Here is a 24,280-nt window from a genome sequence, read left to right on the forward strand (position 1 = left end):
GGTGAAGGAGAAGCCATTGGCGCCAAACTTTTAAACTGCTCACAGCTGGAGTAGTCAGAGTAACGGCAGCAATAGGATGTCCTTTCCCAATGCCATTTCCGGTTTGATCTGGATTGAGGCGGAGTGGCGGACCAGTAGGAAGGAGGGGTAGATGCTACGCTCGTTGTTTGTGCAGCAGTAGTAGCAAGTAAGAAGGGTAAAAATTTGAAAATACAAGTTCGACGCTTCAGAAAATGGGAAAACTGAACGACGCAAGGGCTTGCTGAGGATAGCCGCGGGGCCGTAAGTGCCGAGCCATTGGCAATTCAAAACAACGACAAATCGGTAGAGGGCAAGCATTGTTGTGAGATCGAGCCAGCTGTCCGATCCGACCCTTTTTTTTTCTCCTTAAATGATGATCTTTATATCATACCGTATTCTTATTGTTTAGTTTGACGATTGGGCTTGTTTTTTATGGGCGTCAGGACCTGTGCAGCTATGAAATTTTCAACCGATTCCCTGCAAATTCTCGAATGTCAGACCAAGACTAATTGAACCTTTCAGGACACATCTTTGTGGAAACATTAGCTATACGTATTTAATAATAAGGAAAATATGAATAAGGTAATTTTGACCTTACTAAGGATGACGGCAGAGGGCACTCAGTGGCCTGCATATTTTGGCAATCACCGAATAGCTCTGTCTAAATATGCACACATACATATGCAAGTGAAAGTCCGGATGACGTTAGCACATCATAGGGATGCGCTCCTGCTGTTTCCCAAATTCATTATTTAGAAGCATACACATCTTTTTCGTTCTTGCCTACCTTGTTTGGTCGTTTGCGTCGACCTTTACGAACGTTTGCAGCTATACGATGCACCGCAGGATACACTCTAATGGAATTACTGGTTCTGGTGTGAATACTCTCCACTTCACTCAGCCTGATGCATCTTTGCTGCACATAGATAGAGATGGCCGCGCCATCAGCTTATGACGGAAGAGCGATTCCTGTGATCAACGATTCCGTGATGTCCCGTCGCACTCGCCATCGACAGCATCGGAAAAAAAATAACCAAGAGGTAGCCTCGTGTTCCGACGCCTCTGAGAGACATGTCCTTGCGACAGAGAGAATCTGTCACAAAGGAAGGTTTAGTAAAGATAGCACAGTTTGCAATAAACGTCGCCAGCTTATATTTTGCATTAACGCACACTCGAACCTTGTGTGGGTATGTTATGTCCAATTGAAGATGGAAAGTCTTCTCGCTGCATCCCACCTATGTAGATCTGTTTCGACATGTGTCTCTCAATGATTCGTTCGATATAGTTCTAGAAAGGGCGCGCTCTTGTAATATTGCTGGCAGTTAGAAAAAAAATTTCAGATTCTACCGGTCTCTGATATATGGACGGAAATATATGGGTGACAGGTGTGTTACTCCTTACTTTTTATTACATTGATACTCGATGTATTGGGCGTAACGGTATCGAATGGTTCGCATGGCCCGACTAATCGATGGGCCTTGTCCGTAGTCAGGGTGGACACTGAGCTCGTTCTATTCATTTGACTGCTATATCTATAATGTGAGTATAAAAAAAATTTGAACGAAGTGCTCAGTAGCGTTTGAATAATAGCCAATTCGAAAAAAACCTTCTAACTGATTGATAAAAGATAGCCGTAATGGTATATTGGTGCTGGTCAAGGATTTTCTCCGGAATGATAATGTTGTTTAAAAAAAAAAAAATGTTATTAACCCTTTGCACAAACTGTCGTTAGTGCTTAGCTTGTCTGGAACACTATACGAACTGATATCCACGAATCATATCAATTCCGTTTTGAATTTATTCCTTATTTCAATATTTATTTAACTATATTTAATTTCAAATTATTCAAAAATCCTAATTTGATTGATTCAATAAGGCGATCGATCATGAAATGTCGGTTTCGCAACGTTGTCAGAACGAAAGAGGATTGCATTGCACTGTTCTTAAGTTCTTCAGTGTTCAAGGTTCTTAAGTGAACCATGGCCCTTAGAAATCCTATGGGCTAAAAACAAATTTGGGTTGTTGATCATGATTTTGCAGGCATTATGGGTGAAAATTTAACTAGCTAGCTACATGTTCCCTCTAAGGTAATCGCTTCTCCGTATCCGCAAAGCATTACAGTCTACTGTAATAAATCTAACGGTGGATTTATTCTTCGTTTGACCTAATTGATATACTTGCATATGTATAAATGTGTTTCGCAATGATTCGATTGCAGGTCGCGGTTTTCTGCATGTTCGAGCCGGACAGAACCGACACCGCAAATCAAGCGGCAGTGCCCACCGAGATTCAGACGACCCCCTCGAGTCGGGGGATTTCTGGGCACCCAGCTCCAAGATTCTGCCATCGTTCGATAACTCAACAGCGAGTAACGTTACCAGTCAGCTTGGGGTGACAGCGTATCTGCACTGTCTGGTCAACAACCTCGGCGATAAAACGGTATGATGTCACATAGTTGCGCCTTTCGTTCGCGTTCTCGTCCTCCTCTGTTTAAACAGGTCGAGTATCTGCTGAAACCCCACGTGACTAGCAGTTGGGACCCAGTCATACATGGCAGCACGCTTATTTCTCTATGCAGTGTACACGAACGAGGCAAAATGCCCATGACGTCAATTAATGCAAGGGAGATAAAGACAACGCCAATGTTTATCAACTTTTACTCATGCCACTAACGTGCAGCATGTTGCAAGTGGCCTCGTCACAATGTACGCGGCGCTTGCCGTACTCGTGCATCTATTGAAAATATTCTGTGAGGTGGTAAACAAGTTGTGACTGTAATTACTGCGCGATTATGTTCATTTTACGATATATCAAATATACAGTGTTCAAGCAAATGGGGACGCCGATGTTTTGTACGCCCAGAATTATTAGTATGATTTGTAATGACATAGATACACATGCATTTTCCATTGTGATGCGTAGCTAGTCAATAGCATTTGTTAGCTTGCAGTTGAATCACACACCTGCCTACTATTCTTTATGTCTGACATTTGTGCGTACGTAGGTAGATGATTCCGTGCATACAAAAAACACCTTAATAATTGTAAGTGCCCGTAAACTAAAACAAAACATGAGGTATATAGAAGTCCTATGACCTATAGTTTTCTAGGACAATAATCTTTTGCAGAGATTCATATATTTGTCTTCGACCAGAACTGGACACAGGTGGACAACAAACGCTCTAAACTCTAAATATTCAACTTCACAAAAACATCTCGATGAAACGTTATATCGGTGCTTTTGTGACTATATAGGCCAAAACGATTGCCTACGCGGATCAGGTGCGTTCGATTTGGGCAAGGCTTCTGATTACGCTAATATTCAAGCTTAGGACACAGCGGTCATATTTTGACACCTTACAGATCCTTATTTATTGCAGTAGTATATTAACGTACAGCGCAATGCTCATGTGGTTGACTCGGTATCGCGCCAGCATCTCTTAGGGAACGTTCACTGCAAAAACAGGTCCTATATATAAAGTACATATAATAATATATAATGCGGAAAGGCGAAGAGGAGAATCAAGTCTGACATTAAATTAGCTGGAGACTTTTGGCCGTAGCTGTAGTAATAACATAAGCATACCACAGCACGAAAACTAGATTGCTCGTGCAGAGTAATTCTCTAGTTTACTATTTATAGCTTTTAGCATTCAAGAAAATACCGTGCAGGGCCAACCAATCTCGCTAGAAGTACATATGTGTTACACAAAATGCATGTAAAAAGAACTTCGACGACGAGGACAACACAAAGAACAATATATATATGTCCCGATTAATTCGAGACCTAACTGGTTATTTTTAAGGTATTTATGTAATATGAGAAAAAGGCATTTGTAGTGTTATTATGTAGCATATTAGCATAGCGATATTAGTGAGCGTGCTATATATATATACATAAACGTTTCGACAGAATGAAATCTTGGTCCCATCAAAACAATCAAAAGGTCCCACAATGCAGGGACTCAAAACATCTAAAACACTTAGCAGGAATAAAAAGACTGGCTTTACCCTACTCGACGACTGATATTCTCCTCTCTAAAATGGCGACTCTGATACAGAGTATTAAAAATCCGTGTGTATCTTAAGTTGTTCAAATCTAATAATAATGTATTGAACAATGTCTGGTTTGTCTCATTAAAATCTTATTTTGATTTGTCAGAAGCTGCGTAAAATAATATAGACTGCCTTTTGGGGTAAAGGAAAATTCTTAGTCTAGGCGAGGATTCTCTCAGAGCGGAAGGTTTCGATTATAGCTGATCTGCGCTAAGATACCAAAAACGACGCACTATTTTTACCATAATAAGGTCATTGTTTTATTCTAAACTCCATAATATATTCATTTAAATCATATATTCGAAAATCGGTAAAGAAATTGTCTACTTCTCAGGTGTCTATTATTATAGTCAGAAAGGGTCGCACACGGTGCACAGAAGTATATTTCACGGTCGTTGGTAAAAGATTCTCCTTAGATGAAGCGTCAGGTTTGTAGTAATTCAGTTGATATTTGAACGCCTTTTCTCGATTTTAAGTGTATGTAACACTAAATCTGTTTTTGGTTCCTCTTTGCTTGCGGAGCGCTGTTACTGTGAATAGCTCACTCCTTATCATATGTTCTGTCATACTATAATCGCAAATAAAATAGGTCTATTTCCTTTAGGTTTCAAGGATAAAGCTCGCATATGTTTTGTTCGGCATTATGTTGCTTATTAAACCATACATTTCTCATATGTATGAAGTGCACATGTTTGAGAAGACGTTCTTCCCCAACCTGCATCGGTGCTATACCTCTGCGGTTCCGTGATGCGAGGCAGCTTTTTCAATCGCGTTGCCCGTTTTCCAAGTGACTTTCCCTTCAAGCACTCATTCTCCTGGTTCGCCTCTCAAGCAGGTACGGTTTTACTTACGAGATAGCAGCGATGACTATTATACGTACTGGTGCTCCATCTGATCGGACAGAAACGGGGAAGCTTAAAACGAGAGAAGTCGACGTTCACATACATTTCACTATTTCCACCCTCAGCAGCACTTACACCAGCATTACCACCACGAATTCGTCCGATGCGGCTGCTCATTTGGTCGTTACCTGATTGCGGTCCAATGGCTCCCTCCGCAAGATACTCGGCTGCTTTAGAGGGAGATTAACGCAACGCGGACCACGGACATACTTGAACCAACTAGGAAGAGCTTGAAACGTGGAGGATATTTGGTCGGCTGACAGGGGACAATGCGGCGGTGTCTCACTGGGACTGTGGAACTGTTATGCCAATGACCATTGAGGTGGGCTCTGCAAGGGGGCGTTTTGTCTTAGCCTCGCTCATTGTCTGCTCTTGATTAGATTTAATTCAAGTAGCTTCTACAGCCACTCCATCCACCGTTTCGAGCTGATTTGAACCGCCGTTGAAATAAACGGACAACGCAATAGCACGGGGTGGAAGAGAAAACCGGGAACAGTATGGGAAAGTCAGAAGTAACGTACCTGCAGTCACTAAAAGCGACTGCGTGAAAGTGGGAACGGCAGACGGTGCACAGAGCAAGCTTGAGGGTGGATCTGCAAGTTAGGCTGGATACGAGCTTATCCTTTGAGGTTATGGTACCAGAAGGCCGTGGCATGAAATGCTGCACCCAAATTATACTGTGTTACTAGAGTTTCGAATACAAGTCTCCGTAGTTTCCCTTTGCAAATTTGCAGACGAAGATCTCACCTAATCATTTTATGCTTGGCGCAATGGCTTAAGAAGACAAATAAGAAAGAAGAAAAAAAAAAAAAAGAAAAAAAAAGAAGTAGCCTTAAACACAGATATTAATCTGCGTTTAAGGCTATTTCTTTTTTTCTTTCAATAGAATTCAGAACCTTTCTGGAAGATTCATGTAGTTTTTTTTGGAGTACTAGCAATTGTCAACAATAAAGGCGTTACGAATCTACCTGCGTTGCTAAATTTTCGCGCACCAAATGCAAGAGGGTTGAACATCAAATATACCAAAGAGCGACAAATGAAACTAAGAGCCTAGAGGGTCTTTTGAGATGGAACAGCAGACACAACCTTGACTCGTGTGAGACGAGGCAAAGAATCAGTAGGGGGTTTTGCATGAAGAAGAGGGCGGATTGTGAACCGTATGCTTAAAGCTTACGGGCTAGTGTTAGAGCATCGCGTTAGTACCGGTCTCCCTGAGTCTATTGCTTTGAATCGAGTTGCATCGGACAAACTCTCCTAGACGATTATCCTTTGCGTCTCTCAGCGTTTCTGTGTCGCCTCCTCATTTGACTTCCAAAATCCTCTCCAACTGCACTGACAGTCGGGGAGCATGTGACATAGAGAACCAGCGCGTGCTCTAAGGGCTACTAGGGGAAGTGATTGGGTAGCCAACTCTGTAACACGATGAGCTACGGTTAGGATCGTATACAGAGGAGCGATCTGCCCGGTTCAGAATGCACTCACGAGAGCATTCACACAGAGATACGCCTGAAACTCAGTCCCGATTGAATGCCGTTAGTATGGTGCTGCGACTGGGGTGGTGAATACCTAACTACTGTCTATGTGGTGAAAAGCAAAATAGAAGTGCAAAGCGGTTGCTCCACCAGACTTCACCGGCCGCCGTAACCGCTGAATTCGGGCCTGGCGGGCACGCATTTATTCACAACAAATGTACGTGTATCCTAACAACTGTAGGCTTGGATACAGATTTGGCGGCAATTCAGGTTGAGGCACAATGGATTCGAGTGCTACAGTTTTAATGCGACACCTGTGTGTAATTATAAGGGTGATATATTAAAAAAGTACGTACCGTGGATCCTTAGAAAGCAGCGCAAAACTTTACTATAGATATAGTTTGGTGTATAGAGGCCTATGCTCCAAGGTACACTGAGATCGCGACGTGTTCTATAATTTTGATCACCTAATGCTGTGAAGCGTTCAACTAACTAAACAATAGAAGTCGTTCGTTTTGAAATTCGGTCATATCTGTTATATTATATTGTAAGGCAGTGTATACTGTTTGCCCATTGTTTTGATTCATCAAGATTTCAGACCGGCTAAGTACGAAGCTATTGCACATAGCCGAATTATTTACGTTATGGTATCCATTTAGTTCCGTTAAAGTTGATATTACTTGAATGGTATACTAAATTCTATGACCTTTCCTATTATGAGATTTTGTTGATTTTGCTGACGCAGGACAGCAATGTAACTTTATGTTTCAGTGCGCCGGCGATATTTTGATGATTCCTTTACGACGATCAATGCTTCATAAAGTACTTCGTCGTTCATTTTGATCGTCCTGTTTATCCTGCTCATAGCTCTTCCTGTGCAAGGTCACACGAGACGACGAAGTAGTATAGTATAGTATACGCGTAGATCGTATGCTTCTTGTAGCATTTCCTTGTAGTTACGAATGAGCGACTGTATACTAGGTAGTTAGTCTAAAACAACGAGGACGAATAATTACTTTTGTTGCCTGCTTCATGTCGTTTTTGGCATTTCGATGAATTAGGGATGCGCAATTCGATATGTCCTCGATATTGAATGGGCCATATCAATATTCAATACTTTGTCGCTATGTCCGACTCCCTCCTAACCTCCAAGTTCTATGCCTTCAAGTTCTCTATAAGTAGACAGTTGGATAGCTCGACTCGGCCGGTTTCAACTAACGGGATACCTCGTTGTATTAGAATAGTTCAGACGCCTACAAAATGAATAGCTACTGCGTGAAGGCCCAACCAGAGCCGAGTAATCAGACGAGCGCCGTTCGCCTTCTCATTCTATAATACGAACTTAGCATCATATACCATCTCGTTATGCATAGACATTGTCGGACACCCCTCAGAGTCTATCCAATTACGCGTCTGCTCGGTATTCGTGCTATACTTGTTCAACATGATGCATTTTACGCTGCCCAACCTCTCCGTTCTGACCCGGTAAAGAGATGAGTAAAGCTTCATGTGTTGTACGATTTTTGAACATCGATTTGTCAGTTCGACGGTTGAAGGGTCAGAGCGGAAACAAATCATCTATACGTATGGTCTTTTCTAATACGTGATAGTTACAACTTGGGGAAGCAAACGTTTGAATTAAATAGCTTCAAGCTCTCGTACCTTTACGTCGTTAGAAAAGTATCTGTGCTTTGCAGTCAACCGGAATGGAGTCGGTCGAAATATGAAGTTGCAGATATTCGCAGTGTACGTTTATGGGATATCAGTCGGTTTTTAGCATGCAGTAGATGAGTTAACTATTTCAAAACATTATGATTTTTAGCGGAACTTTGAATAGGAAATTTTTTTTCCTTGCAGAAAACACAAAGCAGAGTCGAATGTTAAGGCATGGTCAGAATCAGCAGTGGGACAGGGTGTATTTTGTTCAACTAAACATAATACATTGTTATTATTATTAATATGTAATCGAGATACCGTGTACCAGACCTGCATATGCACAATATATATATATATATATATATATATATATATATATATATATAATGTTTACATAATTAATTTTATGACATATGGTACATGTACATCAATAAGTGTTTCATGTTGCACACAGAGCCACTCAGTTTACTCTTTCTCAGAGTTTTTATCGAGCGGCACCATGGTAGTGGTGCCCTTTGTTATGTTCTAACCATCAAAAAAAGGGTGGACCTAACCGTACCGTATGCTTCGTTAAGCGTCGTTCGTTAGCTAAAAACCGATAGGTTAAACATCTGATGTAGCAGCGGTCGCAACAGAATGAATTGGTGATCTACGAACGGTTACGGAGGACAGTACAAGGGCTTATTCCTCCCCTGTTGGGCCCCCGTTTCCGACCGGCAATCTGTCGGTCTTAGCAGATCGCTCTTTTTTAGCTTGTATTTCTCTTCTTTTTTCGGCTGGACTTCCTCGCCAAGTGGCCTTCAACTACACGTTCTCCTTCAGGCTCAACCAAATGAAACAGCCACGTTCGTTTCTTTGGTTGTTAGCTTTGCTCGATCGTCTTTGCCACTGGTTTGTTTTTGTTGTTCTGTGCCTCTCTCTCTACTCCCTTCGCTCTCAATTTCCATTCTGATTTATCGGAGAGGCAAATTCGTTCGGTTTTCGACTCAATCCTCCGAAACAGTCTATTCTCATTTCCTGCTCCCTGATTCTATGTACACGCTATCCTGCTATCAACCGTTTAACGCTACTGTAGCTGGCCATATTGCTAAACTGTGGAAACCCGAAGGGAATGAACATAACATCTACACCTCTGCTGTACTGCTCGACGCACCTAATTGGCCTCGAGATCGCAAAACTCCCCATCGTATTTCGACGTTTTGATATCAACGCATTTCGGTAACTAGCAACAAATACACACATTTGTGCTCGCATGCCGAATAGACCGAATGATTCGCCAAGAAAAACTCGAACAACAGTTCGAACTGTAAATCCACACTCCTACATATATGTGCTTGTGACGGAAGCATTATTTTCTACGTTGTATATCTTAGGTTTCGCTTTGCCTACAAAGGCAAGCCTCATTGTGGGCGTATGTCTGGCATGTTGGGCCCCTTCAGCGGCCAGGGAGTTAGTGGTTAGGCGCCAATGAATTGCGTAAATCGCCTCGGGCCAGCTCTACTGCACTGTTGTTCGTAGACACAGTTGAACGCCCGGACCTAGTCTCTAATTTACACCGTCCGACCATACCACAGTCCTGAGAAGAACAAGTATGGCACAGCGAAGCCTTGAACCCACTGCGCAACCGCCTCGTCTAGTGAAAAGGGTTTCCCATAATATGTGTACATAAAGCGTATAGACGTGCCGCACCCCTCGCAGGTTTTCATTTCTTCTATTTGCTTCTTCTTTGCATTTTCTTTTACAATGTCTCTGATAATGTGGATTGCGTGTACGTTTGCCATGCTCATTTTAGGTTATGCAGCATGGAATAACGCACGATTAGATGGGTCTATATGCACTAGGTCGTAGTCCAGACTTGCTGCACTGTATTTGGTTTCGCTTCTGCATCCTGCGAGCCTGTCAAACAATGGCCATGCCGACGGTAGAGGCAGCCGCTTTTTAGAACCTGGTGCCTGGTTGATTAGCTTCGGCAGACCCGTCTACGAAAAAGGGATAGTCATGCGTTCGCAGCATCAACTTTGTTATTTCTTCTACTACGATTGATACTCCGTCCTATAGTCTGTAAGATGCGGCGCTACTAGTGAGCAATTTCTGTTCGCCGTTGCTTGGGTTCGTGGTCGAGGCTGTCGTAATTTTGCGTACAGTCTCTACGACTATAGAGAAAAACAGTTGGCAGTAATCAGCATGAAGTCTTTTGCGGTTCTCATTGTTCGCGCATTGATCGTCGACTCTACGTTTAGATGGAGTTTCGTATACGCCTCTCACAGGAATGTCCGTTTGGAACCCTTTGCCTCGCAAACGTGTGGTGGCCGTGACTGCTGTAAGAGGCTGCTATATCTGTGAGCCCATATACTGCCACCGTCTAGACAACCCTTCATTATATTACAGTCCTCCTTATCCTTCTCACACTGTTTGCACCCCTTCGCGAAACTCAGACCCTTCGGTTAATTATTGCCAGTGCTCTTCTTTTTTAGAAACAATGCGCTTTATTTCTAAGCGGAAACGTGGGTCTGGGTGAGTGGCAAGCAATCCAAAATACGCTTTTCCCAAACCCGCAGGTTTCATGGCGGTACCTCTATACAAGACAAGTCTATTACTCTTTTGTCCTTTAATTTTTATAAGTTCTTTAGTTAATTCTCTCGTTTGTAATTCCATGAAATTTCAGTGAGAACCGGCACACAAGCTGCCGGAGTTAGTTCAGACTCATTTGTGTCAGGCTTAGACACAACCCCTTCCTCCAAAAAAGCAGCGGTATTAAGACGCTGCTACAAAAAAAGTCGATGTTCATGTCTTCCCATAATTTTTTCATTTCGGCCTCATTTCCTCGCCAAATGACATTGTCGCATTTAAGAGTCGGTCCGTGTCCCGCGTACGCCTCTAAAGTACTGTACAATGCTGTGCAGGGCCTCAACCAGGTGAAGCTACTGTAACCATGAACAAAGTTGAGGGAATGACTACATGTTAACCGTAATGCTACTATCTGGGTCACTTTTGCTTAAAGCGTCGAACAGCTGTACAATGCATGAGTGATGAAGTTGAGCCTTCAAAAAGATGCTGTTACTAGAAGTCGCAATTTGCGTAAGATGGGGCTGCGTATTTAGAGGGATCGTTTGACAAAGTGTGTCGGGCAGTCACAAATCTCTGCTTTCGCAGTTCATGCGTCATCGGTTAACCTACTTAGTCTTCTTTTTTCCTTCTGTGTTACCTGTACCGATTTTTACTCGTATACGCTTATGAATTTCTTAAGTGGAGCGTACCGGTGCTTCTACGTGTAGATTATCTTATACGAGATCATGTACAAGTGGAATTACAAGAAACAGTTGATCAATCGAAGTCGTCCTGTTATGACCTCTACTTCGTCTGTTTGTCATGTAAACCTAGCCGAGTTCTTTGTCTTTACTAAATCATAATTTTGTGTGAAAACGTGTTCAGACGGCTTTGTTTTCTCCTCGCAGTCGTTTCGTTCTCTGTTTTCTGGAATAGCCTGGAATATCTCCCGCTGATTAGGGATCACTAGTGTGCTTATACGTAACTTATACGCGAACTCCTTGCATGGCTACTTTGTCGTTCCCTTCACTAGCCGTTACGGACCCCATTGTCATTACTCGTTGTTTCCGCATTGGGTTTTTCATTCTTTATCGTAAAGTCCAAGCGTCTCTGTTTTCCGCGGTCGGCACTGCTACATGACGACAGCAAGGGTTACGTTTTGCGCTTAGTTACATGTCTATTTCAAAGAAGCAAGAGATGCCAAGCGCAGATGGACCGATTTGGCAACAACATGTTTAAACGGTGGCCTAATCCTCATATGACAAGAGGAACACAAACAGCACAGTAAGATTATGAAAAAGTTATCCGAAATAAAATATCATGGAGGTTCCATTCTGTTATTGGTTTGATACCTGCATATTTGTCATAATAAACTTGTATTGGTTATACCTTTATTGTCGCAAAACATACTATTGACACACAAAATCGACTTCTTCTTTATAACTGCTTTTTCTTACTCTTAGAACACCCTTCATGTGTCGTGTGAACCCTAAGCCTTGCGTCCTCTACCGCTAAACCCGTAAATAACCATGAAGGATGTGCCGGATATCTGTAGGAGTACAACGCAATATAGCGGGTACGATGAATGTCAGACCCTGCTATGGCAAAAATGTTGTGTCGTCTCCGGAAATGAGTAGTAGTAGCAGTGACGTGTTCTCCTACCTATAATTGACTTAACATCCCGTCAACCTCTTTCAAAAACGAACTAAGCAGTACCGACGTACATTTTCGACGTAGTTTTTAAACAATCTCCAGCTAACGAAAAATAATTTGAGATCCGTTCCTTTAATTCATTTCTAAAATAATTTTTATGCTAAATAGGCCAGGTTGTGCTATAATATTACATTATCCGATTTAAAACCGTCGCTGGCGGCGACTGAAATCCTCATTCGTTTTTTTTTGTTTTGAGATGACACATCGTATGATTATTGGATTCAGCCACCCGGCATAGCAGCATCACTAACAGTCAGGATAGGATGACACATACATCATAAGGGTGATAGCTACCCGTGAATATGTCGGTTGATCTTAGCGTATTAGGGCTAAACACCAAGTGGAAGCAATAGGTACTATTCGTTACCTAGGTTGGTGCGATTCATCGTTCTGAGTTCATTGCAAATGGTCCCCGACGAGTAGCTCGTCCCCGAGACCCCACGGGCGTTGGCAACGGCAGCAGTTGCGGTGCTTAGACTCGGTTATCCTTCCAGGCCTATAAGCCGTCCTGGCTCAACCTGGTCTTCGCTCGACGTCCGTGTTCAGCTTCGCCGCGACTTCTTCCAATATTCGGTAGGCACTAACAGTAATGCTACTATCATTTAGTCACCTCAATTTGACTTTGACTGGTACTTTCCCTTTCCTACCGGAGTTTTTGATCGCGTTGTGTTTAGTACAATATAGCCCTTTCTATTCCAGTGACGCCGGTTTGACTTAAACAATATACTGCGCACGGCCAAACGAGCAAACTATGACCTGGCAATGGGCAAATTAGCCCCCGCTAATGTGGCTGGACTAACCCTGCGTGCTTCCCTAGCTGCATAGCAAGTTCTCTGCTTGCTATTGCCCACATACGGCAAAAGAGATGCTAGAACATAACTTGTCGAAGTTGTCAAAGTAACGGCGTCAAAGGGCAGTAAAAGTAGAGTATATATATATATATATATATATATATATATATATATATATATATATATATATAATAAGGAAGCCAGCGGTTGATTACAAGGTCACTAGCTGCTGACTTGACGCCGGGAAAGCAAAGAACAAGTCGCCATGTTTCATAGTGGTCGCCTGGTATTTGGCGCTGCGCTGGTGGTTTTGTACACACAATGTCATTGTGTTGTTGACCGTTTCTGTGAGCTGTTTGTGGCTTTTAATAAGAGATAATATAAATAAATGTGACGCTACGGCCGTTTCGCGCACCGGTGCAGTGCTTGATCCAAGTGCCGCCTAGGAAGGTAGAAACAAGAGACAAGAAGTTTATCAACTTTTAGTGAGTCTCTTGTTGAGACAACAATAGCGCTGCCTTATACAGTTTTATTGTATATCTAGCCCGTATAATAGCAGTCCAGAGCCTCTCTCATACTAAGTCAATTTAAGTTTTTCTAACAGCCCGTCCAGTATGCAATGGTCATCGTACTTAAAGGATACAGTGCATCACTACGCAGGCGTAAAGAAGAAACCAATTGTAATATACTACACCTAACCTGCCCGACTATACACTTACTGCTGTACAACACATATATAAGACTTATTAATTTTTTGATTCTACACGAAAAAAGCGTAAGTGAACGAAATAGACCAGCCAGAAAGTTACAGAGCCAACCACTCGACACTACTCAGTGATCAGTCCTTTGGGATGTATGCGGCCTGTTCTTGCTATCTGATGAAACGGGACAAACAACGGTTCAGTTGCTACATTATTCCAGTATTAAAACACAGACAAAAAGTCCGAAGAGGGACACTCAGAGATTAGACTAGACCAGAAAGATTACGGAATTCGATGTCAATGCGACCCCGGAACTTTTTCGCCGCTCTAGCCAAATTGTTCTATAAGGCGGAGCGTGCGGGAAGTTGTTTGGTACAGGTTACGAATAGTACACTTTTTTTTTTTTGATCTTTTTCGCTCGTTGGCATTTTCTCCAATAAGAAGGGATTGATTGGTCGATAGTTGCAATGCCAACTGAATGATCGAACGCTTTGAGAAGCGCTTTCATTCAGTGGGCTTAGGGGTAAATACGCTATGCCGGGTCTGATAATAACAGCTATTTGCGCAAAATGGAGACTGTTTACCCCTTATAGTGTCTGACGGAAAGCTGCACGTGCCCTCAGTACCATGAGCGAACACACCGCGGTCTTATTCCATGATTTGTTCAAGCGACGAGATCTAGGTGCCGGTGGTTTCTGAGCCCAAACAAACGATCTTGAGATATTGAAACTAGAGTTACCAACCATTCGCGCCACCCGCAAACTCAACTACTAACCGATGAGTGCGTGAAAAAAACTAACTAATGATTTGTTAAGGTTTGTGCAAAACGAACAAACGCGTGATTAAACGTATGTCATAGCTATGCTTGCCAGAGACGAAGGTCGGCGTACAACTGCAACCAAGCATACACAGGCCGGAAAAGAATCAAAAGGTTACCTTGTTCCGTAGCAGGCATGGATTCGTCGAGATAATATTTGCTTTTAGTACGTAACCCTTAGTCAGCGTACGCATTTTCCGTCGCCATACATTTCGCTGCTTACTCACGACCCAATATCCTAAGAGGATCCAATTCCGCCCCTCAGACGTTTCCTTGTTTCTCTACACTGTTGTAAGCAGGTGATCGAACTACTCTTAGAAATTGAAAGTTGCCAGTGCTTGTCCCAAATTATTTTGCTCGAGCACTTGCTGAACTTCTCCGTCTTAGCCGCGTTTGACTAGGACATCAACCACTTCAGCAAGCGGTCTGTTTTACTGCTGTCTGCCGGGTAGCTAATCAGATTGTCACTATCTTGACTCAGTTTGGCGAGTCCTTTCGGCCTACGACTGATGACCGTATTACGAAAGACAAAGCAATATGGAAAATGGAACTCGCGACACCTTAGAGGGAAGCGTAAAGACACGGGACATCGAGACTGTGCGACGAGACTGAGCTGTTTGTCGAAGCACAGTAAAAGGCATGCCAGAGAAGAGGGCATAAAATACTGGTGAAAACCTTGAAGCAGGAAAAAAGAAGAGTCAACCTCGAGAACTTCGTTCAACCCTAAACTCCTTAGCAGGAATTGTTCCAACCTCTCCGTTCGCCTTCTGTTAGATTTTCGCAGTTTTTCAGTTTTTTCCTATGGCTTTTTTACTATGGTGAACAGTCTGTCCTCTTCTCTGTTCCCTTCATTTCTCCGTGCCGCCCACTTGTTATTCTTTGCGACAACGACCCTCCAGGGTTTTATGCCCTTGTTCGGAGGGAAGCGAGACGAGGTCGTACAGATTGCAGACAGACCGTGCTAAGTTATCGCTGGCGACCAAACGGTGTCCGTTTCTCCCTCTGTGTTTCATCCCTTAGCTAACGGACGGCAGGCAGATACAAGCAGATCACATCTCAATAGGAAAAAAGGGGACACAGCATCCGCAGACCAGAGAGACCCGGCCAGTCAACGACAGAAGCACACGTTGAAGCGATACGCACGCCTTGTCAGACCAAGAAGAATCCATCCATTAGCCAAATTACATTTTACACTTGAACAGTGTGTGAAAATCTATATTAGCTTCAAGCTCAAAATGAAAAAGACTTCCTCTACTGAGAAACTAGCGGCAACAGTAGCATACCATTTGAACTCTTCGTGGCGTTTGTATATAGCTATGTATGAACGTGCGTGTGTGTGTAAAAGGAACTAAAGGGCCCTTTTCAATAGAGAGTGCTGATGTTGGATTGGCGGGTTCAGCTTTAATGCCATACGCACAATCGTCGTGAGACGAGCCGACAACAGAGTTAACAAATGTGAAACTGCGAATGCTCACGTTATTCAAGCTGGGGCGGACTCCTAATAAGCAACTGCTACGGAGGTCGTCAATTCCTTTCTATTTTAGCTTTCATCGAGGCGACAGCAGCAGCGGCGGTGTGAAGAAAAACGAAAGCTGCGTCGCAGTTTCCGGCTAATCCTAGTAGCCTCCGTTGCCTTCATGCTCCCTTGCCTCCATTTGGTTCAATAGTGTTCGTACGTTCACTTTCAGACAGAAACGCGTAGCCTTCTCAAGCCCTCAACTACGAGGGCTCTCTTGAATGGCAGGGTCTACTGCGTTTGTTCCTTGAGCGACCAAGTACGCGCCTTGTAGGACAACGGTTGCCGTATAGGGCACATTTGCCTTATTGGTCCCTACTGAGCCTCTCTTACCCGCATGTCCTCAACGACGTGATGCACTAATACACGTGTGTATGTATAATGTACATGTACATATGTGTACGCTCGTGTGTACATATGGAACATATACTAAGACTGCATTACATACGGCTCTCTGTAGTGGACTCTTCTTAGTAGTTGCGCTACTCGACTCGCTGTCCTTGCTAGTGCCACCATCGGTGTCAACGTTGCTTGACGACAACAAAAACGACAAAGTCACAATCAGTGGTTACAAGAACGCTCTGATAGCTTCACTACAGCACCGGCGGTTTTGCGTTGGGTGCTTGGTCTGGGAGGCCTTGATTTTTGTGACTTTTATAACCAAAAGAAAGAATACGCTTCACGACTAGCTGGCCTAAGCAGACCGGATTGAGAAAGGAAAATGCCTTGAAGTCCTGTCGAGTGGACAACCAGAGGGCGAAGGTTCTATAACCAGGCCGTTAAAACGCAAATAAGACGAAGGGGAGCAGAAAAAAGTATATCAGGTTCAAGAGGTTTACGTACATGTCAATCTTCAACTGTTCCCTAGCGTTCCTATAGTCAAGAGCGAACATAGGCTAACAATATTTCGTATAGAAGAAGCGTACACATAGAGCCGCATTTTCAAGTAGGTATTATCACCCATGACGGTTCGTCCCGGTGCTAAATGTAAAGTTTAAATGGACTAGCCAATATATGGATGGAAGTCAGCTGCTGAGTGAATTAAATGTTTGTTTATGTACAATATTCATATGCAGGTATGCTTCAATATACTGCTGTAATAAAATGAAAAACGTAAACGTTTTACTGGAAAAGATAAGTTGCCCCGACCCATCCGTCAGTTTCGCGTTAGGACAAAAAACAAGTAAAATAAGTATAACAACGCTTTCTGTATTTTACGTGCACAGCATATCTGCAAATGTATCTGTACGCACATGCATGCACCAAATATACCAGTCGTTTTCTATCAGAGCTCAGTAGCTTAAACATCGCAACGAGGTTTGCTGAACCGCCCATCTCTAAGTCACTAACACTTGCAGCAGAGGCAAACGAACAAAAAATGCAACTCTTACTTCGTAGTGCGTTGTCCGCTACACGGAGGGCCACATTTTCAGTGCGGAATACCAGGCTGGCCTAGTTAGCAGTGTCGAGGGGTGCTCAAAGCTGCTTTCTGAGGAAACAAGCTGGCAACGCTTGTCAGTGACCGGGTAGCAAAGAAAGGACGGAGACTATGAGCAACTGGGGCAAACTGTCAACGCTGTGAAGTGTAAACACTCCCTTTCTTATTAACCTTGTTCGACGCATGTCGTTGGCTCTTTAGCAGCCTTCCTATGCCGGCAGTTGCAAGCACTACCTCGAGCCAAGCCAGGAAAACCGAGTTGAGGACCGCAGTAGTGACGGCAGAAGCAACAGCGCAGGACGAAGGCTAGACAGCGCGTCACATCGTTACAGTGTCTTCGACATCGTCACAGCGGTAGGAAATGTTTACTTCGCTGTTCCGAGGCTCCTCTATTGTCCGACCTATCGGATAGAACAGCCCTATCCTTGATGCTTCCGTCGCCAACGGCTGCGTCCACAGTTACTTCTCGCCTATCTTTCTTCCGGATAATTTTATTGTTCACCATTGTTACCGGCGGCGGTAAGGAGCAGTTCAACGCCAAGTCACCGCTGTCAACCAGTCAACCATAAAGAGCAGGCGAAACTGGCCTGGCGACCAACCACGATACTCTGTATAGTGTATAGAACTAACAGTCGATCGCATAGGCATGTCGTTATCGTGTACATCCTTTACCAACGTGCTATTCTCCTTGTTTGCTGGTCTGCCTGGGAGCCAGAAGCCAAGCAAATAAGGTGACCTTAGTATTGGTTGGCGTAGAAAGCACTGGAAAAGTTAGATCCTTATACATGAGCAGCTGCCGGAATGACTTGACGATACTCTTCGCTGTTTCCTGGAGGAAAACTTAGAAAAATGAAGCGGTAGAGCAACGCTCAAGCCAACGCGAGCGCACGAACCGACTCAGCCAGATGGTCATCGGCGTACAGTGTCGTATTGCTACGTTTTTTTTTTTGATGCGAACGAGACCGCTGCTGCATGGCTGAGTATACGTATCTTGACAACAGTAGTAGCAACGGCCATCCACTTTCCGTTTTTCCTTTCTCTCTCGGCAGTTCTCTCGCTGTACAAACGTCAGGATCCAATCTCACGTAAGCCTCGTTTCGGCCAGCCAGAAGCACAGTTCGAACGGTTTGGCGAACCCGACTTGTACCGTTCGACGCTTCCGCTTTTCCAGTATATCACATGGAAGAAACATAATCCGTGAGCTGGCATCGGCCGAGCCCCCCTCCAGCGCCGGGTGGCCGAAATGCGAAGGACAGTGGAGGACACAAGGACAGTTTTTAACAAATCTCCGATGAAGAGGGTCGTTCCATTTTTCTTGCTTTGTGTCATCGGCTGAGCGGCAGCAACCTGCAGCTAGTAGCAAGGAAGCGATCGTCGGGTTGGCTGGGCATAAGAGCTTTGATAGCAGCCGTCACAACAGCACCAGTAGGAAAAGACGCCTGGTGGCATTGTTGTTGCCCGAGCGTCGCTTTCGCTTCGTCTAGCTCCTGCTCGGCTTGCCTCTTTAGGGATAAGGCCGTCCTTCATCTTTTTCCGTTCCTTCCTCCCATGTCCTTCCTCCTTTTGCGCGCTCAGTTCCGCCGCCTTATCTGCATCCACCTCAGGCCTTTTTTTTGAATTCTCACTGCTTTTCACTCGATACGTCACACTGAAGCCGATCAATAGAAAACGACTACGATCTATTGGTTAACCAACCGAAACAGTAAAGGACGTAGAAGTAGCAGAGGGGCAAAATGTCGCACGACACCAGCAACACTGAGAAAACTAAGATCCTATAATCTCTCGTTCCGTACTAGACTAATATTGGGTGAGAATACGGTGGTCCGACTAATACGATATGATTTGTTGAAGCTTGCGGGTAACTTTTATTATTTAATATGCCTTTCATTGATAGTACAACGCAATACAAATGCAAGGACTTAAAAATGGGCACAGACATATCACTCGTCGCGGTGAGCTGACTAGTCATCTTAAGCTCAAAAGCCGCGTCATGTTCTATATAACGATATCCAAGGACGTCAAAAGTGCAAACACTACATTGAAAAATATTGTGTACGCTGAAGAAGCATTAGGACGTTTTTATCTAGCGGATTAGATCTAATAGGAAAAGCTTTTTCGCCAAACATTTTATTTATAAGCTATTTATTTTCGTGATACTATGTATCTTCTGGATAGATATAAGCAAAGGGTCATTTTGGCCATTGGCAAGAGCATTTTTTTGAGCGCACAAGCATCCTTTCATAGAAAAGAGCAACATGTAATTGTAAACTAGGACGTCGCAATAGTGTATTTGATATATTCTAAAGTAAACGTTCCTTGCACAGATGAAACAAAGTACAATTCACTATAGGCTAAAGATCGTAGCAGTGCATGCTTGATAATATACCTATAGGCAACGTACAGGCAAGTCGGAGTCGATGCTCCCCTTGACATGAAATAAGTGAGCCTATTACTCGGGACCTGCTATGAACGTAAAGCAACGAAAAAGTTCCGTTGACAACGAAGGTTCGCCAAGTTGTTCATCGGTGAACGCCACATTTGGACTGGAGCTGGCAAAAAATAAGGCTGCAGCTTTCGTTCACGTGCTGCTGATCCCGTGGTCACAACCAGCTCTCGCCGGTCAACATGAAGCCGTTTCTCCAGCCAGGCTATTGTGTTTCGATAATTGACGGAAAGACATGAGACAAGCCCGCTAGCAATCCAATAACTAGCTTACGACCCGTAGCCTGCCCCTGTTTCTGTGGTTAGAGAAACATTAGTAAGCGTAATAACATACTAATAGTTGTAAAGGCAGTGACACGAAGTCGGCACTGGTATGCTCGATGAGTGATCGCCTATAACAGTGATGTAGGCAGCGTCAACTGAGAGCCTTCTTACAGCCGCTTAATGGTTAGCGCCGTCGATGTCACGCGATACTGACTGATAAGATCGACATGTTGACAAAGTACCCGCCAACAAACTGCGCATTGCTTTTGCATATCGAGGTCGTTCTGGCCTCGTTGTGAGAGCTTTGTTTGGCCACCAGAAATCAGATAACCCTATGTCGCCGCTGAAAGTGTGTCCTGTCAAAAAGAATCTGATACGTATAGTGACTTATCAGTCTGACTAGAGGGTCATTAGTGGTGTTTGAAAAATATTCTGGATCAGCAGTGAACAAAATGGTTTGTTATAATAAAAAAACAACCCCGGTAAATTGTTTGTCTGCGTTACTTAAATAACAATTATAAATGGCCTCGTGAAGAGGTTTACATGTATGTGTGTGTATATATTGTTTAGATGATTGCTGCTATTTTTAAAGGCCTAAAAAGCCGAACAGTTTGACTTCTAAATAGAGCAGTGGAAACCCCGCCAGTTCATTTACATTGAGAGTTGTCACGACTTATGCTTGGAACAACTTTCCATATTTAATATGGGATAATTTCCAATAAGAATCGCCCTTATATATATAATTCATTCACTTAGATTAACAAAGTAGCATTTCCGCATGTTCCCTTGTTGATCAAACTATCTATTCGTTCTGTCGCGGACACATTACTGCATTCGAATAGCAATTTCCCGCGTTTCATATGAGATGCCGCAAATGAGGTAGATCAAGGGAGGAGCCCCATGTAGGCAATCTGTGGGCGAAGTCTTTTGTTGCATACTAGTGTTTTTGTTGGATTTTGTACAAACGTCATCTTTAAGGGGCAATTCTCGGGCAGTATATACGATGTGAGATGGCGCAGCTAGCGGGATGTCATCTTTCTTCTTTCCTCCTCTTTCACTGTCTGTTTACCCTCATTTATTCGAGCTTCATTCCTTTTGCTGTTCATCGTCTCCTGACGATGCTACCAACCATGAAAAGTCGCTTGCGGTAACCAGCCATTTCCGAGCTGCCAAGTTATTCGGCGCAATTTCAATCGGCCGACATCAATTGTTTACTAGGTTTTAGCCGAACCTCGTTTTCCTTCTCGACGTTTGATGCTAGGCAGCATTACACATACTTTTCCTATGCTACAGCGGTAAAGATGTCCGTGAAAGGACATTGAGTAATCTTTATGTTAATATGCGGTGACGCATCGTTTTCGAAGAAAAACTGTATATTTGCTCATATCGTAGGACCACGATGCAGCAGCTTATCTGTACCCGCCATACTGATACCTAATTGATTGCAGCACGCCAAAAGTAAAAATCTTGAGATAAGGATCTTTAGAGAGAAGATGTAGAGGCCTTATTGACGACACCTTTACACTGTAAGATATTGCGGCCATTGCGAACCTCTTTCGTTTCCGCAGACACGAAACTCAAGTGCGGTCTACACTTGTCAAAAAAAAATTAACAAAGTCATATTTAATTGTCCACAATCGTTGAGATAGAATATGCATTTTGCTTAACGGTAACTCCATCTGACGTTCAAAAGGTCTCGTCAATTAGATTTAGAGATCGTCAGCAACCATAACTATTAGGACTCGAGCTTATTCCTTTTCCTAGCCTATTGGATAGCAGTCATTTGGAAGCAAGTTGATATATTACTGTCATATTGCTTATAACAGAAAAGCAAGGCCATCAATAATTTAATGTATAACAAGGACTTAGAAGCGTTTAGACGAAGTACGGTTCAATGCAACTGTTCCTGACTGAATTAAGCTAACGCCTTGAATTTGTGACGATCATCGATTGCTGCTTTTGACGTTTACATGTTGGTCATACTTTTTCAAATGCTACATAAAAGGGAAAGGCTTGTGTTGCGTACGAACGAACAATTATCCGTTGCCGTCAGCGGCCGTCGTATTGGCGACATAGTTAGCTAGCTTAGTTTAACATACTCTATTAATGAATCACAACACATACAATAGCAGTTACCCTATTCCTTCTGCCACTGTATACATTGCAAGATGTCTCTAGATAGATAATAGCGCAAAGTCACATTTTGGCAAAAAATGTTATAGCGAGTGGGTACGGTTTACGAGCGACGTAGCATTAAGAAGCGATCTCTAACAAACAGTGCTCAAGTACAGACGTTCCTATGTACGACGTTTTCTAAAGCCAGCCTTTAAACAAGCAGGGAATAGGCCTAAGTCGCGCACTGGATAAACGAGCCGAAATCCTTTCCCGTATTTTCGAAAGCAATTAGCCGTCCAAATTGGACAAGTGGTGGGAGCTGATTCTACTATTGCCACTGTTTTTAGACAAAGCGTTCAACAAAGTTCACGGCCCAGTCCACAATTGGCGTTTAGGGCCACTATTTCAGTCAGGCGATGAATCTAGCGCGACAGATACAACAGTAGCAGGCACAGACGCTTTTATGTGAGCAATAAGGCGTCAGAATAGCGAAATCGGCCACATAATTAAGACAGTGAAAATACCAACAATCGCATTACGCGAACCAGCTATACCGTTTCACAAATGATAGCGTCTTTCTAACAATGACGTTTAAGTTTAGGTGGTAGACATTTGATCAAAGTTGTAGTACTTGTTTAGAGGTCCGTGACGCACAGAAGCGAGTTAATAAAAAAACAATACTCGAAACGAAATCTATAGTAATGGACGCGGCCATTTCGCATGATGGTACGCGTAAGCAGACGTTCAACCAGGAGGATTATATATATGTGTATATATGGGTTTTCTAACGTATCTAAGATAATACCAGCAATTCGTAGTGAGTACGCAGTAACTTGCTTGCAGCCGACACGTGCGTATGTGTAGGGTTGATACCCGACAAATAACAAACGAATTGGCGAAAGATCAAGCGAGGAAAGTTGAATAACTTTCTTTTAATAAGTTTTTTTTTTGTTTTTTTTTTTACATAGTATTATAGATAAGGGCTAGATCAGCTGTTACAGATACCCATTAGTCACTGTCTCCGCCTTAACGCAATGAGTTAATTGACAGTATTGCCTGCTAGGTTTGGGGTAATGTAAATTCGAACTTGAGCGTAGAGACGTTCCGCCTTGTGTTGACGACTAGCCGTCTAAAGGAATGGCCAAAGAATTAGGTACCGAACGTGAAATATACAAAAAAAATTCTGCCACTATAACGACGATTTTTTTCCGTATACCGGGTCTGTGTTTGGATCGCAGGTACTGTGGATTCGCCGTAAAGATGCTCACGTGCTCACAGTTGGTATGGACACATTCACAGCAGACGATCGCTTTCAAACGATGCACGTAGACAACCACGACTGGGCGTTGCAGATCAAGTACGTACAAATGAGCGACGCTGGCAGGTACGAATGTCAGGTATCTTCCGACCCGAAAATCTCGTATTTTGTCAACCTCACCGTACTCGGTAAGTGAAGGTCTCTTGTTGCGACAAACATGTCTATGTCGTTATACGCACAATACAACTTTTTAAGAAGTTACGAACGCACTCCGAACTCGATTAAAGGACTCAGCTTTTTATTTTTTTATCTAAAGCTTAAGGCATGGGAGGAATCTCTTAGCTTTGGTGAACATGTGTAAACTAATTTATTGATCTATATATATACCTATGTAAATTTAGTAATTAATCCATCACATTACATATGGGGTGACTTCAAACACACATGCAATTCGTCGACGTGCAAAAGGTATCAGAATCTTTCTGTCGTCAATATTGTGACGCACAGGTTTCATCTATATTCATTTTTCGTAGATCCTTTGAGTTTTCCGTAATGGAACGCAACCAAAGAAG

General features: G+C 43.2%; 1 protein-coding gene across 3 annotated transcripts in view; it reads left to right on the forward strand.

Moving 5' to 3' along the window:
- Window positions 1-24,280, forward strand: part of LOC111250702 (zwei Ig domain protein zig-8-like) — a 318,518-nt gene that overhangs the window by 273,991 nt on the left and 20,247 nt on the right. For all 3 annotated transcript variants that reach the window (XM_022806318.2, XM_086990892.1, XM_086990891.1), the window contains exons 2-3: window positions 2,240-2,460; window positions 23,689-23,896. In XM_022806318.2, the coding sequence (XP_022662053.1) occupies window positions 2,240-2,460; window positions 23,689-23,896 (429 nt within the window). The remainder of the gene's footprint in view (window positions 1-2,239; window positions 2,461-23,688; window positions 23,897-24,280) is intronic.

The sequence above is a fragment of the Varroa destructor genome, unplaced genomic scaffold (genome assembly GCF_002443255.2).
Source record: "Varroa destructor unplaced genomic scaffold, Vdes_3.0 BEIS01000005.1, whole genome shotgun sequence".
NCBI lineage: Eukaryota > Metazoa > Arthropoda > Arachnida > Mesostigmata > Varroidae > Varroa > Varroa destructor.